At 46.4% G+C, this 20362-nt stretch overlaps 1 protein-coding gene across 1 annotated transcript in view; it reads right to left on the bottom strand.

The window, feature by feature from the left end:
- slc6a2 (solute carrier family 6 member 2) overlaps positions 1-19883 on the bottom strand; it is a 252490-nt gene extending 232607 nt beyond the window's left edge. Inside the window, exons 1-2 of the mRNA XM_072518276.1 lie at positions 19476-19883; positions 18548-18679 (exon numbers count right to left, since the gene is read on the bottom strand). Of these exons, the coding sequence (XP_072374377.1) occupies positions 18548-18679; positions 19476-19776 (433 nt within the window). The 5' untranslated portion in view covers positions 19777-19883. The remainder of the gene's footprint in view (positions 1-18547; positions 18680-19475) is intronic.
- Between the last annotated feature and the right edge of the window lie 479 nt (positions 19884-20362).

The raw sequence follows: 20362 nt of genomic DNA, 5'->3' as shown, positions 1-20362 counted from the left end.
CTTCCAGCCCTTGTACAAATCCATACACGAACAGATTGGCCAGGATTTTCTGTCCCCACTATGGCAGGACCCACCACGAGAGATGCAACAGGTCAATTTAAAGTACATTGGGTGGGATTCTCCGTCCCACCGCTACTGTTTTCTGGTGCGACATGCCCCTGCCGGCAACGGGGTCCTCTGTCCTGACAGCCGGGCAATGAACATAGAACATACAGTGCAGAAGGAGGCCATTCGGTCCATCGAGTCTGCACCGACCCACTTAAGCCCTCACTTCCACCCTATCCCCGTAACCCAATAACCCCTCCTAATCTTTTTGGACGCCAAGGGCAATTTAGCATGGCCAATCCACCTAACCTGCACGTCTTTGGACTGTGGGAGGAAACTGGAGCACCCGGAGGAAACCCACGCAGACACAGGCAGAACGTGCAAACTCCGTACAGACAGTGACCCAGCAGGGAATCGAACCTGGGACCCTGGCATTGTGAAGCCACAGTGCTATCCACTTGTGCTACCGTGCTGCCCAATGGGGTTTCCCATTGTAGCCACCCCACATCGACAGGAAATCCGCGAGAATGAGTGCACTGCTGGCGAAGTGGAGGATACCGCAGACGGAGAATCCCGCTGCATGACTCTCGGCGGGAGCAGAAGGTCCCTGTGGCCGGCGGGGCCAGAAAATCACTCCCATTATTTGTTTTCAACAATTCAAAGAGTTACAAGCTTGATTTGCCCTCATGAAGGTCCGCATAGTAACAGCAAGGAAAGAATGACAATAATATGAATATGGTGAGAGTACACTTGGTGTACTGCATACAGTTTGTCTCCATGGCAATGACAGGATAAATTTACCAGACGGCATACAACAAAGATTCACTAGGTTAATTTATGGGACATGGGTATCGTCCTATGAAGAGATAATGAGTAGACCACTCATATATCCCCTAGAGTTTAGACAAATGAGAGCTGTGCTGATTGAAACGTAAGTTTCTTTATGGACTTGACAGGCTTGATGCTTGGAGGATATTTCCCCTGGCTGCAGAACATAGAACTACTGGTAACAGTCTCAGAACAATGGGCCAGACTTGGATGAAGAGAAATATCTTCATTCAAAGGGTTATGAATCTTCAGAATTCTCTACTCCCCGAGGGATGTGATGCTTATTTGTTGAATATGTTTAAGTCAGGGATTGACAGATTTTGGGATACAAAGGGAATAAGGAAGGTGGGGTTAAGGTAGAAGATCAGCCATGATCTTATTGGACGGCACGCTCATTTGAAGGGCCAAATTACCGACTCTTACTCCTCTATTTTTAATGTTCTTGTATGATGACCAGGCACTCAATTATGCTGTCAGAATCTTGAAAAGGATATTTAATAGTTTTAATCAAAAACTCATATTTAACTATCACCGTTATGCTAACATAGATTTAATTCCAATATATTTTTGCTCAAATTCATCAACTCTTCCTGAAAAAGGGACATAAAAGAGTAGGTAGAATCTGAGAATAATTCTATAGATGCCAGTTAGTATCAAACCAATGTTATTCATTTCAGCAATTACAAAGACTCTTTCACTATCGACTGTTTTTACAGGTGTGTCAAAAGGCTAATTCTCAGTATCTTTCTAACTTTTAATGTTGAAAACAGCACATAGAAGAATGGAAGTTTTACAATCCTGTTGCAAAATGCAATCATTTTAATTAATTTTCTTTCCTTTGTCTCTTGATTCTATCCAGTGACTCTTACGGAGATGAAATTCCAGGGGCCAATACACACTTTTAACTATTTTTCATGTGTGACGCTAGAAAGTGAATGTTCACAAACTGGTCAATTGTGGAGTGCACAATAGCTGGTGCTGATGCTATCCACCACCAGCACTTTGCAGCATAGGCTTATTGGATAGCAAGAATCCTGGTGGATTTCTTTGCTGTGCACAAAGAAACAGTGAGGCCAATTCAATGCCCCCACTGAAGCCAGCAATTAGCTAACTCAGCAGATACTAATCCTGATTTATTCATGGATTGATGGCCTGAATTTTTACACATAGAATTGCCATTGTTTTGGGGCTATATTTGGGCCAGTGGGAGCATCAAACATGACTAAGGCCTGGTCTCCACTGCCACATATGGAATCAACTTTGCTGGATGTGGTGGGGATTTGCTGGATACTGCCATTCATATTTGGCACAGCATATTCAAATAAAATGTTTTTGACCAAATGCCACAGCACATTGGATATCAGGGACGTACATCATTTTGATCTGACCACCCAGCAGAGAGTGGGGCCTAAAGTGAAATTGTCACATTTATTGCATTGGGAAAGTGAGAAATTTAAAAATAATATTTATACATACAGTTTGAACCCCGCCCCATGCCCATCCCCTAAAATAAGTCAACTTTTAGCTGCACTTTGAGTAGCAGGTAAATGGTGAATTCGGGCTTTGGAGGACAAAGAAGTTCCAAGAGTTCTTGTGCACAAGGCACTAAAATATAGTCGTCAAGTACACAAAATTAATCAAAAACGGGATTGGAATGTTAACCTATGTAACTGGAGGAATAGGACAAATGAGAGGAAGTTTTGATACAACTGTACACAGCCTTGGTTAGACCACATCTGATGTACAGGTATGGTCCTGGGCACCGCACTTTAGAAGGGATATATTGACCTTGGAAGACATGCAGTGAAGATTCAGGTCTCCAAGAATTATCTTACGAGGGGAGGTCACAAGAACTGCACTGTGTTCCCTTGAATATGGATGGTCAATGTCAGCAAAACTAAGGGGCTGGTCATCGACTTTAGGAAGCAAAGTATCGTACACACCATCAACGGGGCCGAGGTGGAGATGGTTGACAGCTTTAAATTCCGAGGTATGCACATCACCAACAATCTGTCATGGTCCACCCACGTCACTGCTACGACCAAAAAAGCACAACAGCACCTGTATTTCCTCACGGGGCGGCAAGGTAGCACAGTGGTTAGCACTATTGCTTCATAGCACGAGGGTCTCTGGTTCGATTCCCGACATGGGTCACTGTCTGTGCGGAGTCTGCATGTTCTCCCAGTGTCTGCGTGGGTTTCCACTGAGTGCTCCGGTTTCCTCCCACAAGTCCCGAAAGATGTGGGCAGCACGGTAGCATTGTGGATAGCACAATTGCTTCACAGCTCCAGGGTCCCAGGTGCGATTCTGGCTTGGGTCACTGTCTGTGCGGAGTCTGCACATCCACCCCGTGTGTGCGCGGGTTTCCTCCGGGTGCTCCGGTTTCCTCCCACAGTCCAAAGATGTGCAGGTAAGGTGGATTGGCCATGCTAAATTGCCCTTAGTGTCCAAAATTGCCCTTAGTGTTGGGTTAAGTTACTGGGTTATGGGGATAGGGTGGAGGTGTGGACTTGGGTAGGGTGCTCTTTCCAAGAGCCGGTGCAGACTCGATGGGCCGAATGGCCTCCTTCTGCACTGTAAATTCCATGATAATCTATGATGTGCTGTTAGGTAAATTGGACGTTCTGAATTCTTCCTCTGTGTACATGAACAGGCGCTGGAATGTGGCGACTAGGGGCTTTTCACAGTAACTTCTTTGCATTGTTAATATAAGCCTACTTGTGACAATAAAGATTTTTTATTTTAATTTTAAAAGGAAACTAAGGAAATTTGGCATGCCCACATTGACTCTTACCAACTTTTACAGGTGCACCACAGAAAGCATCCTATCTGGTTGCATCACAGCCTGGTATGGCAACTGCTTGGTGCAAGACCATAAGTATCTACAGAGAGTCATAAACACAGCCCAGTGTATCACGCGAACCCACCTCCCATCCACTGACTGTCAACACCTCCCGCTGCCTTGGGAAAGCGGGCAACATAATCAAAGACCCGCTCACCCGGGTTATTCTCTCCTCCAACCTCTTCCATCAGGTAGAAGATACAAAAGTCTCAGAACACACACTAACAGATTCAAAAACAGCTTCTTCACTGCTGTTACCAGACTCCAGAATGATCTTCTTATAGATTGAACTGATCTCTCTACGCATCTTCTCTACTGTCGTAGCACTCTGTATGCTTCACCTGATGTCTATGTGTTAACATTGTGATATCTATCGTATCTCCTATGTTTTTCATGTATGGAACGATCCGCCTGGATTGTACGCTGAACAATACATCTCACTGTACCTTGGTACACGTGACAATAAATCTAAATCTAAGGAGCCATTGAACTGAGGTTTTTAGGATTTTGAATAGATAGCTTGACAGAAAGTCTTTGGAGTGGTGCTTGCATCTGGGACAAGGGGACATTATCTCAAAATCAGAGACAGATTATTCAAGGGAGAAGTTAAGAAGCGCATCTTCATTCAGAGGGTGTAGAAATGTGGACCTTCCTCCCACAGAAAACAATAGATGTCAGCTAAATTTATAACTTTAAATCTGAGACTGTTAGATCTTTATTCAAAAAGGGTATTGAGGAATAGGAAGCCACAGCAGGTAGATGGAGTTAGGTACAGGTCAGGCATTATCCCACAGAAGAAGCTCGCAGGGTTGAATATTCCTGCTCCTATGTCTCATGTACAAAAAGTGGTTTCCCTCCAACGGGATAAACAGGGAAAAATACTTCCATAAAAATCTAGGAGTATAACTTTGCAATATCTATTGGAGTCAAAGCACTGAAGGATGGACAGGTTGCAAAGTCTGCCTGGCGTCTATCTGCAAGGGTTCTGGCCAGAGCGGATCACTTTGAACGCCGTGGCTCAGTGCCGCACCCTAGAGGGCATTTACCTGCCAAATCAGCAGGAGGCACAATTTCAGCTGGGGAAAGCATCCTTTTGCTGAAACTGAGAATTTGACATTGGTTCATCGCTGAATATTTTCCCAAGATATTTCTAAAACCTGGGTACTTCGGTTTAAACAGAAGAATGGGAACGAGGTCTTAAAAAAAAAGATTTACTTTGACTACAGCTAATGTACACTTAAGAGCACAGTAATGCAGTGCTAAAAACTTGAAAACATGGATTTGTGCAAAGCCTAATTGGTTTCATCTCTCTGATGGGCATTTATGTTAATAAACAATGGGTACATTTCTAATTAACTGAAGGAATGTCCCCACAAATTACCAGCCACGCAAATGTCATTGTCTGCTTTGAACACAATCTAATTACAATAGAAGTGCAAATGCTTAAACATGTATTTTTAGGAATAAAAATAAACACTCCAAACAAGATCTGTTGAGCAGGTCTTTGGCTGAATGGTAGCATCACAAGGCATAGGAGCGGATAGAAAATGCTTAAATCCTCGGTTTTGTTTTGTGGTAGAGAGAGGGAGCTGGGGTGGGGCCCACCTGGGAGTTGTACAGGATCCAGGAGAGAGCTGGTTGATGCTGCCTTATCCTTTGCCGTGTCATGCGACATTGAAGAAGTCATTATCCTGACATTTACCCTGCGGTTCTTTGAGAATCCTTATTGTGGCTCCCTATTGATCGTATTGTTGACCTTTTTTTATCGTTTTGTTTTCCTGAAGGGGAGTGCGAAATGTGAGCACGATGACCTGCTTCATTGGTCATCTTTATTTTGTTATCCTGTGTTTATAAAACTATTTTGAGTCAGTTATGGGATATGTGGTTTATGCATAGTTTTACTCCGTCTGGTAATTGTATCTTTGTGGTTGTGGGAGAGAGTGCCTTTTGTCACCCACTACCTTGTTTATGAAGATGATGTGTGGAGCGGGGTGGGTGAAGGGTGGGTGGATATGGTTGGTAGGATTAGTTTGTTCTTCACTGAGATGGAGGATAACCCTCCCTGTTAAAGCTAGCCCATTTTGGGTTTTTCTTTTGGATTTGTGCATTCTTTGAATTAAGTATCTGCGTCTTCATCCTTCTTTGACCCAGGCAGAGTTTGAACCCTGGAGAGAATTGGGGTTCTTTCTTGAGGCTAAGAATTTTCTTCTTCTCTTTGGGTCTCTTTTCATGTTCCTCCCTTGGGCTTTTGTCAGCGGTTGAGGTGGGAGGTTGCTCTGTATTTCCTTTCCGCGATGGTGGTTGTTTCGAGCTAGGCAGAGTGTCCTCTCTCTGGGGTTTTCTTTTCACCTGCTCATCTCTTCATTCAGGTGAGCATGGTGTTGGTCTTCTTATCCTGATCTGGCTCGGTGATTGGGTGGAGGGGCACCTAATTTTTGGGTGTCTTGCCGATTCCTCCTCTTCTCGGGTGGAAGCTCCCTTGGCCAGGGTCTAAGTCATCCTCGTGTGATGCGTTGCTCTGGGTGGAAAAGTACAGGCGTGACTGGGGTGCATGTTTATTTTCCCTCTTGGAGCGTGCTGGAGGCTTTGGGGGTATAGTCTTTTTGTGTCAGTTAGTGCTGGTCTAGGCCAAGCCTGGTGCTGTGGCTGTTATCCTGTTACTACTCCCCCCCCCCCCCTCTCCCCCCCCCGGGCCGGGAAGGGGGGGGGGGGAGCTCAGGATGTCTCTCTCTAACAGAATGGTGAGGGGCTTCCTGGGGGTCTGTGTTTTGTTTCTTGTCTCTCTGGTGCACGGGGACAGGGGGTGGGTTAAGTTCTGTACCTTGATGGTTACCCTATAGTTTTCCCCCCACTAGGGAGGTGGGTCGCCTCTTTTGTTGATTGTGTGGAATGTTCTCTTCTTCACTGGTGGGTGTTGTCATCTGGTGGGACAGCCGTGTGGGTCTGTTTCTTCACTCTTCTTCCTTTTATTTTCTGCCCCTACAGTTACTGTTGTCAGTGCTCTCTTCCTCACTTATAATTGTGCTTTTGCCTTGGGCCCGGGTTGAGGTTAAGTTGCATTGTGCTTGGAACTCCTCAGAGGGTGTTTCCGAACATTTTCTTTCTTTTTTGCAAGGGTGGGTATGACAAATCCATTCCTTGTTCCTACACGAGTGCAGGTGGTCTGGAATCCAGGAAGAGAAGGCTGGATCATAAAATGATGGTATTAAGCCAATTGTGATATTGTTCTCCTGGTCCATACTATGCTCATGTGGGTCAAGCTGAATTGGGGTTTTTTTCCCCTTCCTTTGGGTGCTGTATTAGTTTGCAGCTTTGTTGCATTATTTTGTTAAAAAAATGTAAATCTTAAGAAATATAATTATTTTGTACAAAATGATCTCCAGGCCAGGAACCCAATTGCGAGTCCTAGTTTTGTACAAAAAATATTGCTTTGAATGCAGATGTCTTTAGTTGTAAATTGCTGAATAATTTCATTTTCTTGTTGCGTAAAATGATCCATGAAACAGTAAGATTTGTGCACAAGCAGTTGGGAGAGAGCATATCCTGAGTGAGACACAGCCAGAGTGAGTGTATTTGAGAATTTGGAGTAAAGTGGGAATTAAACTTGCCCTGGTGCAGGAGTAGAGAGTACATGGGAGAGAGCTGATTGGTAAGTAGTGGGCAAGTTCTCCTCCAATTTAAAGCTACATAAAGTAAGAGTTGTATTTTTTTTTTAAATAACTTAAATAGTTTTCTACCTGGAATAAATTTAACTTCAGAGTTCTTTTTAACTAAAATTATGCCTGGGAAGCTCAGTCCCGTGCTTTGCACGGCATGTGGGAATTCCGAGATGCTCCTTGCAGTCTCGATGACCAAATGTGCAGGAAGTGCCAGCGGTTTGACCAGCTTGAGAGATATGTTTTGTAGCCTGAGCATTGGCTGGAGGCACAGCGGTACATCCGCGAGGATGTGAGGTTCGTGCATAGCACCCTTTTACACATGCTCACTGATGCACGATCAATCACTACTGAAGCAAGATTGTAGTCCAATTGAAGGCTTTAATGAATAAGTAGTTACCCCAGCAGCTCCTGTACAGAATGACTGCTGTGGGTGAAACACAGACTTTTATGCTTCACCTGCTGGGCGGAACCAGCAGGCAGGTTCCACCACTCATACTACAGTATAAGGTACATCCCACCTAGGCACTGCAATACCCCTAATATAGCTAACCCCGCAATTTAAAGAAGTGCAGTCAGAGGGAATGGGTAACCACCAGGCAGGTGGTCAGGAAAGTCCAAGAGTGCATCTCACTCAAGAACTGTTTGTATGTGTTAGAAAATAGTGAGTGAATGTTCCTCTGGGGAGTGTTAAGTTCACAGTACTGTGGGTGGCTCAGCTGTACAAGGGATGGGGGCGGGGAGGGAGCAATTGTGGTAGGAGACTCAATAGTGAGGGGTGCAGATAGGCAGCATGACTCCAGGATAGTATGCTGCCTCCCTGGTGCCAGAGGCAAGGATGTCACTGAATGGTTGCAGGGCATTCTCAAGAGGGAGGGTGAACAGTCAGAGATTGTGGTTCACATTGGTACCAATGACAGATAGAAAGAGGGGTGAGTCCTGCAGCAAGAATTTAGGGAGCTAGGTAGCAGATTGAAAAGCAGATTGAAACGAGGAATGGATTTGGCATACCCACCCTTGCAAAAACGAAAGAAAATGCTCGGAAAGGTTGTAATCTCTGGATTACTCTTGGTGCCCTGTGCTCGTGGCTATAGGAATAGGAGGATGGAGAATATTCATGCGTGGCTGAAGAGATAGTGCAAGAGGGAGGGCTTTAGATTCCTGGATAACTGGATTCATTTCAGGGGAAGGTGAGACCTGTACAAGTCAGATGGAGGGGGGTGGAGTTTAAAACTAATTTGGCAGGGGGGCGGGGGGAGTCGGGCATGTGGTAGTGGCAGTGGGGGAAGCATTTCTGTGACAGTGACCATAACACAGGAAGATTTGCGGTAGTTATGGAAAAGGACAAAGATGGATTGGAAATAAGGCATCTGCATTGGGGGAAGGTCGATTGTAGTAGAATAAGACAGGATGTGGCCAAAGTGACTCGGGGAGCAGCTGCTTGTCGGAAAATCCACCTCAGAGCAGTGGGAGTCATTCAACAAGGAAATAGAGTGAGCACAAAGCCAACATGTGGGCAGCACGGTAGCATGGTGGATAGCACAATCGCTTCACAGCTCCAGGGTCCCAGGTTCGATTCCTGGCTTGGGTCTGTGTGGAGTCTGCACGTTCTCCCCGTGTGTGCGTGGGTTTCTTCCGGGTGCTCCGGTTTCCTCCCACAGTCCAAAGATGTGCAGGTTAGGTGGATTGGCCATGATAAATTGCCCTTAGTGTCCAAAATTGTGCTCAGTGTTGGGTGGGGTTACTGGGTTATGGGGATAGGCTGGAGGTGTGGGCTTGGGTAGGGTGCTCTTTCCAAGAGCCAGTGAATCCTTCTGCATTGTAAATTCTATGAAACAAGTATCTATCTATGAAACATCTTCTGTAAAGAGTGGGACCAAAAAGTTGAGAGATTCTTGGATGTCTAGGGAAATGCAGGATTCGAGAAGCAACAAAAGGCAGGCTTATGGCAGATAAAGGGGGTTGAAAACAGTGGATGCCCAAGGGGAGTATAAAAAGTGAAGGGGGAGGGTTCATAAAAGAACAGCAGAGTGAAGGGGTATGAAAAAACAGTGGCAGGCAAAATTAAGGAAAATCCCAAGGTCTTTCATGAGTATATTAAGAGCAAGAGGGTAACCAGGGAAAGAGTAGGGCCCATTAGGGACCAAGTGACAATCTATGTGTGGTGCCAAAAGAATATTTTGCATCTGTGTTCACTATGGAGAAGGACGATGTAGGTATAGAAAGCAGGGAGGGGGACTGTGATATAATTTTACAGATTAGCATCGAGAGGGAGGAGGTATTGGCTGGATTAAAAGTGGATAAGTATCCAGGCCCAGATGAGATGCATCAAAGGTTGCTGGGAGATAAGGGAGGAGATTGCAGAAGCTCAGATGTTAATTTTCAAATCCTCTCTGCCCAGAGGAGCAGTGCCAGAGGACAGCCAGTGGTGCCATTATTCTAGAAGGGAAGTAGGCTAAACGTAGATCATCACAGGCCAGTGAGTCTAACATCAGTAGTATGGAAATTATTGAAAAAATTGCTATGGGACAGAATTAATCACCCCTTGGGAGGGGCAAGGATTAATCAGTGATAGTCAGCAATGGGGGAGATAATTTCCAACAAATTTGATTGATTTTTTTTTAAGGAGGTGGCTAGGTGTGTAGATGAGGACCATGTTGTTGATGCCATGCACATGGACTTCAGTAAGGCTTTTGCAAGGTCCTGCATGGGGGACTGATCAAGAAGGTAAGAACTAGGGCAGCACGGTGGCACAGTGGTTAGCATTGCTGCCTCACGACGCCGAGGTCCCAGGTTCGATCCCAGCTCTGGGTCACTGTCCGTGTGGAGTTTGCACATTCTCCCCGTGTTTGCGTGGGTTTCCCCCCCACAACCCAAAAAAAGATGTGCAGGGTCGGTGGATTGGTCACGCTAAATTGTCCCTTCATTGGAAAAAATTAATTTGGTACACTAAATTAAGAAAAAAAGATGACAAGAGCCAATGGAATTGAGGGAAATTTGGAAAATTGGATCCAAAATTGGCTAAGTGGCAAGAAGCAAAGGGTGATGGTAGAAGGTTGTTTTTATGACTAGAAGTCTTTGTCCAGTGGTGTACCACAGGGATCGGTGCTGGGTCCCTTGCTGTTTGTAATGTGCATTAATGATCAAGACATGAATGTGAGAAGCATGATCAGTAAGTTTGCAGATGACATGAAAATTGGTGGTGAGGAGGGAAGCCTTAGGTTACAGGATAATATAGATGGGCTGGTCAGGTGAGCAGAACACTGACAGATTAAATTTAATCCTGAAAAGTGAGGTGATGCATTTTGGCAGGACTAATAATGCAAGGTATTACACAATGAAATGAAAATCGCTTACTGTCACAAGTAGGCTTCAAATGAAGTTACTGTGAAAAGCTCCTAGTCGCCACATTCCGGCGCCTGTTCGGGGAGGCTGCTATGGGAATTGAACCGTGCTGCTGGTCTGCCTTGGTCTGCTTTCAAAGCCAGCGAATTTGCCCTGTGCTAAACAGCCCCTAACAGTAGGATCTTAGGAAACACAGAGGGCCAGAGAGACCTTAGGGTGCATGTCCATAGGGCCTGAAGGTAGTAGGACAGATAGATAAGGTGGACTTAAAAGGCAAATGGAATACTTGATTTTACTAGCTGAGGCATAGAATATAAGAGCAGGGAGGTTATGATGGAGCTGTATAAAATGCTCACTGGGACACAACTAGAGTACTGTGTACAGTTCTGTTCGCTACACTATAGGAAGGATGTGATTGCACTCAAAAGAGTGCAGCTAAAATTCATCAGGGTGTTGCTGGGCAGAAATGTTTCAACTCTGAAGAGAGCCTGGGATTTTTCTCTTTCGTGCAGAGAATACTGCGGGGGTTCCTGATCGAGGTGTACAAAATTATGAAGGACGTAGATAGGGTAGATAGGAAGAAATGTTTTAGATTAGTAGAGGGGTCAATAACCAAGGGGCAAAAAGGAATTAAACTGGACCACCCGGCATCAACCTAGGCACCGGAAAGGACAATGGCAGAACCAGCCATGTCAGCCCTGCAAGGCTTCCACACATTGTATGTTCTCCCAGTGTCTGCGTGGGTTTCCTCTGCAGTCTCCGGTTTCTTCCCACAGTCCAAAGATGTGTTGGTTAGATGGATTAGCCATGATCAATGCAGGGGTTATAGGGATAGGGTGGGAGAGTGGGCCTCGGTAGAATGCTCTTTTGGAGGGTCGGTGCAGAATTGATGGGCCGAATGTCCTCCTTCTGCACTGTAGGAATTCTATGTTCTACGAGCATTTGGGGGTCTGTGCCATAATTGGGAGAGCTGTCTGACAAATTAGCCAAGCAACAACCTGACATAGTCATACTCACTGCATCATACCTTATGGGCATTTCCCTGGCCATCACGATCACCATCCCTGGGTCGATTTTATCCCAATGGTAGAAGAGACCCACCAGAGGTGGTGGGACAGTGGTATATAGTTGGGAGGGAATTGTCCTGGGAGTCCTCAACATCGATTTTGGGTCCCATGAAGTCTCACAACATCACGTCAAACATGGGCAATGAAACTCTCTTGCAGATTACCTTCCCTATAAGCTGTACTCCTACAATTTCAACACCAGTTGGAAGAAGCACTGAGGCAATTATACAGAATGCACTCCGGACTTCAATATCCATCAGCAAGAGTGGCTTGGCCATACCACAACTGACCAAGATCTGAATGAATAATTGCGTGACTGGATCTATAGCATCTGGTGAGGGAATCAGCAAGAAATAATAACTTACTTGACCTTGACTCAGATGTGTCAATGGCAGTATCGGTAGGAGTGACCGCCACACAGTCCTTGTGGAGATGGAGTCACATAATCACGTTGAGGATACTATCCATCAAATTGCTTGGCACCACCACTGTGCGAAATGAGATAGGCTTTGAATAGATCTAGCAACACAAAACTGGGCATCCATAGGGCCCTGTGGGCTACCAGCTGCAGCAGAATTGTATTTAACCATAATCTGTAACTTATGATCTGGCATAACCCCCACTCTTATCATTGTCACCAAGCCAGGGAATCAACCCTGGTTCAATTAAGTAAAAGAAGGGCATGCCAGAAGCAGCACCAGGCATACGTAAAAATTAAATGTCAACCTTGTATAGCACAGGACTACCAGCATGTGAAACAATGGAAGCATGCAATAAACTGAGCTAAGTGACCCCATAACCAATGGATCAGATAAAATCTCTGCAGTCCTGCCACATCCAGTTGTGAACGATAATGGACACTTGAACAGCTAACTGGAGGATGAGGCTCCACAAATATCCCCGTCCTCAATGATGGGGAAGCCCAGCGCATCAGTGCAAAAGATAAACATTTCCATCCATCTTCAGCCAGAAGTGCTGAATGGAAGATCCATCTTGGCCTCCCGCTGAAGACGGCAGCATCACAGATGCCAGCCTTCAGCCAATTTGATTCACCCCACATGGTATTAAGAAATGCCTGAAGGCACTAAATACTGCAAAGGCTATGGGCCCTGACAATATTCCAGCAATAGTACAGAAGATTGTGCTCCAGAACTAGCAGTGTCCCCAACCAAGCTGTTCCAGCTCAGTTACATCACTGGCATCTATCCAACTATATGGAGAATTGCTCCGATATGTCCTGTCCATGAAAAACAGTATAAATCCAACATGGCCATTAACCATCCCATCAGTCTACTCTCGAGCATTAGTAAAATTATGGGAAATGTCTTTGAATGTGCTATCAAGCCCCACTTCCTCAGTGATAACCTGCTCATTGATGCTCAGTTTGAATTTCACATGCCACTCAGCATCTGACTTTGTTACAACCTTGGTCCAAACATGGAAAAAAGAGTTGAACTTCAGAAGTGAGGTGAGAGTAACAGCCCTTGACATCAAGGCAGCATTTCACCAATTGTGTTATTAAGGAGTCAATGGGAATAAAGCTGAAAATTCTCCACATGTTCTGCAGAACTACTACAGTGCAGGAGGTCATTCTGCACATTGAGTCTACACCGACCATCCGAAAGAGCCCTCTACCCAGGTCCACTCCCCCGCCCACCGTACTCTGTCCCCGTAACCTAACCTACACATCCCTGCACACTAAGGGGCAATTTAGCATTGCCAATCCACCTTTGGGCTGTGGGAGGAAACTAGGGCACCCAGAGGAAACCCACGCAGACATGGAGAGAACATGCAAACTCCAGTCATCCAAGGTCGAAATTGAACCTGGTTCGCTGGTGCTGTGAGGCAGCAGTAACCACTGTGCCAAGGTTGGAGTCATCCCTGGAACAAAGAAAGGTTGGGTTGTGGTTGTTGGAGGTCAACCATCTCAGTACCAGGACACCACTGTAGGAGTTCCTCAGGGTAGTGTCCTAGACCCGACCATCTTCAGCTGCTTACTCAGTTACCTTCCCTCAATCATAAGGTCAGAAGTGGGGATGTCCACTGATAATTGCAATGTTCAATACCATTTGCAAGGCCTCAGATGTTGAATCCATCTGTTCCATATACAGCATGACCTGCAGAACATTCCGGCCTGGGCTGATAAATGGTGAGTAACATTGGCTTCAAACAAGTGCCAGACTTGTAATGCAGAACAATGCCAGAAGCGCAGGTTAAATACCGGTACCAGCCTCCCCGAACAGGCGCCGGAATGTGGCGACTAGGGGCTTTTCACAGTAACTTCATTGAAGCCGACTGCTGACAATAAGCGAGTATTGATCGCTTATTGTCACAAGTAGGCTTCAATGAAGTTACTGTGAAAAGCCCCTAGTCGCCACATTCAGGCGATTATTATTATTATTATTATCTGCAACAAGAGAAAATTAACCAGCTTCCTTTGACATTCAATGGCAATACCATTGTTGAATCCCTTACTGTCAACATCCTGGGGGTTATCATTAACCAGAAATAGTCTTGAACCAGAATTGAACTGAGGCAGCATGGTGGCACAGTGATTAGCACTGCTGCCTCACAGCTCCAGGACCCATGTTCAATTCCGGGCTAAGGTGACTGGCTGTGTGGCGTTTTCACTTTCTCCCCATCTCTGCGTGGGTTTCCTCCGGGTGCTCTGGTTTCCTCGCACAGTCTAAAGATGTGTAGGTTAGGTGGATTGGCCATGCTAAATTGCCCCTTAGTGTCATAAAGGTTAGGTGGGGTTGCTGGGTTACGGGGGTGGAGGCGTGGACTTAAGTAGGGTGCTCTTTGCCATTCATGGTAGCGAGAGATACGTTTTAAGTACTTGGGGATTCAGGTAGCGAGGAAATGGATGGGGCTCCATAAGTGGAACTTATGAAGCTGGTGGAGGAGGCCAGGGAGAATCTTAAGAGGTGGGATGCACTGTACTTGGATGCACTGTTGGCGTGGAGGGTCCAAGTGGGAAATGAATATTCTGCCAAAGCTCTTGTCTATCTTTTAGGCAACCGATCTTAATACCAAAGGCTTTTTTTCGGAAAGTGGACACAATCATTTTGAACTTTGTATGGGCAGGGAAGGTGCCGAGGGTGGGGAGGACCCTGCTATAGAGGCAGAGGCAGCAGGAAGGTTTGGCGTTGCCGAACTTGCTTCATTATTATTGGGCGGCGAATGTGGACAAGGTGCGGCGGTGGTGGGAAGAAGAAGGGGTAGAATGGGTTAGGATGGAGGAGGAATCTTGTAAGGGATCTAGCTTGAGGGCTATGGTGATGGCAGTATTACCAATGGCTCCGAGTAGGTGTTCAGGGAGCCTGGGTCAGTCCACTGTGAAGTTATGGAATCAGTTGAGGAGACATTTTAGCGTGGAAGAGATGTCGGTGCTAACGCCGCTGTGCGAGAATCATGGGTTTGAGCAGGGGGGATGGATAGTGTATACAGGAGGTGGACAGAAATGGGGCTGGTGAAGGTGAGGGATTTGTATTTGGAGGAAAGGTTCGCTGGTCTGGAGGAGCTAAGTGAGAGGGTAGAGCTGCCAAGGGGGAGTGAGTTCAGGTATCTGCAGGTTAGGGGTTTTGCACAAAAGGTCTGGAGGGGTTCCCTAGGTTGCTGGGATACATCTGCTGGAGCGACTGCTGCTTCCTGATGTGGGGGGTGAGGGAAGAATTGGGGATATTTCCAAGTGGCTGGGGGAGCAGGGAGGTGAGCGGGTGGTGACGATCAGGGAGGAATGGGAAGCAGAGTTGGGAGCGGAGATCAATTGGGGAGTATGGAGTGAAGCACTGAGAAGGATAAACGGGACTTCCACTTGTGCAAAGATGAGCCTGATACAGTTTAAGGTGGTGCACAGGGTGCATATGACTCGGGCAAGAATGAGTGGGTTCTTTCAGGGGGTAGCAGATGAGTGTGAGAAGTGTGGGTGGGGGCTAGCGAATCACGCGCACATGATTTGGGGTTGCAAAAAATTGGGAGGATCCTGGGCGGGAGTGTTCGGGGTCTTAGCCAGGATAGTGAAGGAGGAGGTGGACCTGTGCTGACGATATTTTGGGTTTCAGAGAAGCTGGAGCTCATGGAAAGAAGGAAGGCCGATGTTGAGGCCTTCGCCTCTCTGATTGCTCGGCAGCGAATTTTGCTGCAGTGGCGGTCAGCATCGCCATCGGGGGTAACGGCTTGGTTGGATGACCTGTACGACCTCCTGCGGTTAGAGAAGATAAAGCATGAGTTAAGGGGCTCAGCAGAGGGGTTTGAGAAATGGTGGGGAATGTTTAGGACCATGTTTGAGGAGCTGTTCGTCGCAGGGGAGTGGTGGGGGGGTGAAAAAGGGGAAAAATCTGTACAGACTATATAGTTGAATGTTGGGAAGTATGTTTCCTAGGGTGTTTATTTGCTGTAACCTTTTTTGATGCATGTTTGTAAAAAAACATACATTTAAAAAAAAAGTAGGGTGCTCTTTCCGGGGATCAGTGCAGACTCGATGGGCCAAATGGCCTCCTTCTGCATTGTAAATTCTATGATTCTATGATATAAATAGTGTGGCTACAGAAGGTCAGCGGCTGTGAATTCTGTAACTAATAATTCACCTCCCGACTCCCCAAAGCCTATCCACGAAGTACAGAGCACAAGTCAGGAGTGTAATGAAATACTCTCCCCTTGCCTGGATGAGTGCAGCTCCAACAACACTCAAGAAGTTTGACACCATCCAAGACAAGGCAGCCAATTTGATTAGCATGCCATCCATTAACTTTAATATTCACTCCCTCCAGCACTGACGCACAGTGGCAGCAGTGTGTACCATCTACAAGATGCACTGCAGCAACTCACCAAGGCTCCTTCAACAGCACCTTCCAAACCGGCAGCCTCTCCAACCTAGAAGGACAAAAGCAGCAGATACATAGGAACACCATCACCGGCTAATTTCCCGCACAGCTGTGCACTAATCTGACTCAGAAATAGATGGTCGTTCAGTCATTGTGGCAGGTTCCAAATCCTGGAATGTGCTCCTTAACTGCACCGTGGGTGTACCTACACCACAAGGACTGCAGCAGTCCAGGGTGGCTCAGCAACATCTTATCAAGGGCAAATAGGGATGGGAAATGAGTGCTGGCCTAGCCAGGAATGCCCACATCCCACGAAATAATGAAAAAAAAGGTTCAACTGAACTATGCTTGTTATTTTAGAACAAGATATCATCAAGATCTACCAAATATTTCAGTTGAATATATGATCATATGATAATGTTACTAACATCCAAAGCTATACCTGATTTACCATTTTATTTGAAGTAATTTAATATATTTTAACAGTCGAGAAAGCACAACATTATCAGGAATCTGCATGATATACTCAGATGCAAAAAGAGAGAAATAGGTCAGCGATTTGATTTTTTTCTAGTGGAAGCCAGTGATTGCCCCGAGCGAATCTTACTCTGAACTGGGACAAGTTTACAAAATTCGGCGCTAGCAGGAATTGAGTTTGAGACTGAAGTTGGGGCAGTGGTCGGTATGTCTGAGAAACGCTTCAGGGACCTCAGTTAGAGATCAGTGTGAACTCTCCCACCGTCCAGATTCCCTGGCCTCCCACGGCGAGGTGCAGACGATCCCTGCCGCCCTCAATGGGATTTTAATCCACCCCCACGCCGCCGGGAAACCTGCGGCGGGGGGTGCGCCACAGACAGGAACGGAAGATCCCGCCGGTGCGAGCAGCCGGAAGATGGGGGAAAAAGTTGGTGGGGAGAGGGCGCGCAGGGGAAAGCAACCAGAAACGTTACATTTTCATTTTGGGCGGAGCTGATTTTGAAGCCATGGTCAAGCCTGTAGGCCGGGTCATTCAGCACACGTGGACAACCTTCTGTCTGATCACTGAGTTCTGGGATCGTTCACCAAGAAAGTCGGGAATGGCAAGGTTTGAATGCAAAGGTGGTCGCTGTCTCCCCATCTGTTACAGAATGGTGGGTATCCATTGGCGTCAATCCTTGATATTTTTTATAATTATTGACAAACTTTAATCTGAAATGCGCAAATGCAATTGCAATGCCCATTAGAAAGATTAGCCTGGCCTTCACCTCCCCTGTTTTTTTGGAGGGGTGGGTGCCTGGGAATGAAATGAAATGAAAATTGCTTAGTGTCACAAGTAGGCTTCAAATGAAGTTACTGTGAAAAGCCCCTAGTTGCCATATTCCGGCGCCTGTTCGGGGAGGCTGGTACGGGAATTGAACCGTGCTGCTGGCCTGCCTTGGTCTGCTTTCAAAGCCAGCGATTTAGCCCTGTACTAAACAGCCCCAAGATGTGTCCAGTATTCTGGTGCTGTCACTCTCCTGGGTCCACCTCCAACAGTTGGGCTGTGGGAGCCCACAACAGTCTCCCGCCATTCGGACCATAGAAAGATTGCACAGACCTGGAGGGGCAAACTCTCTCAGAGAGTGTGCAAGTACAAAAATCATAGAAGATCTGTGATGGACGGAATGTTTAGTGACCAGGGGCAAGATGGGATAGCAAATCCTTGGTTTCCTATGCCAGCTCTATGTGTGTATCACAGGTTTGAGTGTTAATTCGGGTACTGAGAGTGTGTAAATAAATCTTAAATTACCCAGAACAATGCAGTTCCCCCACCCCCAGTGAATTTACTGAGTTCTAGGTGAATATAAGCAGGTATGTAAATTAATGTATCACAGTAACTTCATTGCAGTGTTAATGTAAGCCTACTTGTGACAATAAAGATTATTATTATGTGTCTTCTCCCATTGATAAGAGACGCACCTTTGAAGATGGGGCAGATTTTCCAGACGGTCGCTGCACCCTCTCGGTTGTACTGGCCCAATGCTAGCTCCATGTAAAACAAAGGCATTCCGGCGATTAACAGAAAAAACAGGTAAGGAATGAGGAATGCACCTATAAAACAGGAAGAATACAAGTCGTTTAGTGGCCGAGCAAGGGAGGGAAACGGCACAGTTTCAAGAGGCGCGTTGTGAAAAGCAGGGATTCCTGAACTAACCGCCGCTTCGCCCAGGTCAGATGTGCTCTTAACATTTCACCAATGGAAAGTTAGAACCATCACTTCAATGGAACGTCAGACAAACATTTCCCTTTTTCGCATGTCCCTGCCTGGGATAAAGAGCAAATTGGTGAACCCCACCGATAACTAGGCTGAGCCCATGGGAACGGCGTGTGGACTTCTGTTACCCATTCCGGGGGGGGGGGGGGGGGGGGAGATTCATTGCCCCATTCTAGCGAGGAGAACATTTATTACAAGAACCTCCAGCAATGGCCAACCTCATTATTTTAAAAATACCAATCTGAGGACAGTTCTCTCTCCCACCCTTGCTCAGATGCGCCGGCTGAATTTTACATGAATAACTCGGTATTTGGGCAGCATTGGGCTGGTCAGCTTGGGTCTAAAGTGAGTCCCATATATCGCTGCATTGCCTATGGATGGGGCGCGGAGGTGCACTGAGATTCAATCTAACATTGGTCTTTTTTTTTTGTTGAAAAAAGGCAACAAATTGACAGTCGCTTTCATTTAAACATCCAGCACCTAACCCAGTAATCTAAGCTGGTTTAACACCACCCGGATTTCAATTTAGAACAAATGGGTTTCAATGTGAATCTCTGATTAAAGTAATTCCAGCAGCAATTGAAGAGTAAAAACGAGGGAGGGGGACGGGGATGGGGGAGATGTCTCACTCACCGCCTCCGTTCTTGTAACACAGAAAGGGGAACCTCCACACATTCGCCAGGTCCACGGCAAAACCGATCACCGAGAGTAAGAAGTCGATTTTCTTGCCCCAGGTTTCCCTCTCCTCTGTGTCTCCCTCGGCGGCTGGGAACTGGGGGCTGTCGTTGATGATGGCAGTGCTGGTGCTGGTGTACTGACCCCCATTGTGCACCTTCTTCAGAACCAGTTCGGTGTCCTTCTTCTTCACGTTGTTGAATTCTTTCATTGAGGCAACAGATGCCAGCCCCTGGTCAGAAAGGACTTGCCTACTCATCCTACCTCCGCGGATAAAGGGTGGCAAATGTTCAGGGGCAAACTGAGATTAAAACACACAGCACCACACACAACCAAAATGTTAACTCTCCTGCCTAATACCCCCCCCCCCCCCCAAATAGCCCCCACAGTAATGCCAACCCCTCACTGACAACACGTCCCTCAGTGGCAGTCAGCCTTGGAGGCAGAACGTGCAATGGCAAGAGTTGCTTTATTACTTAGCAGAAACATCGTGACAAAAAAAAACAAGAAAAAATCTGGTCAGCGAAATGAACCGAAGCAACAGGTCTTCACCCGAGAGGAGGCAGGGGCGCGTGTCCTTCAGTCTGGCATCCCCACACAGTCTGGAAAAGTATTTTGCTTCCGATCGAAGTTTGAGAGACACTGATCTGCACACGATGTTAAATGTCAGGTTTGAAATCAGGCTCCACTCACGTGGTCCGAAGTCGGTATTTTTGCCACACAGTGCCACCACTTGACTTCTGTATGTTCTGAACCCGTCCCCACCCGTCTCGTGCGTCCGCAGACTACATTTTAAGGCGGGCGTATTCTTCCCAACCCCCATGATTGCATTAAATTTAATAACA

Source organism: Scyliorhinus torazame, chromosome 10 (assembly GCF_047496885.1).
Source record: "Scyliorhinus torazame isolate Kashiwa2021f chromosome 10, sScyTor2.1, whole genome shotgun sequence".
Classification (NCBI taxonomy): domain Eukaryota; kingdom Metazoa; phylum Chordata; class Chondrichthyes; order Carcharhiniformes; family Scyliorhinidae; genus Scyliorhinus; species Scyliorhinus torazame.
This window is presented reverse-complemented; position numbering and strand designations above follow the sequence as displayed.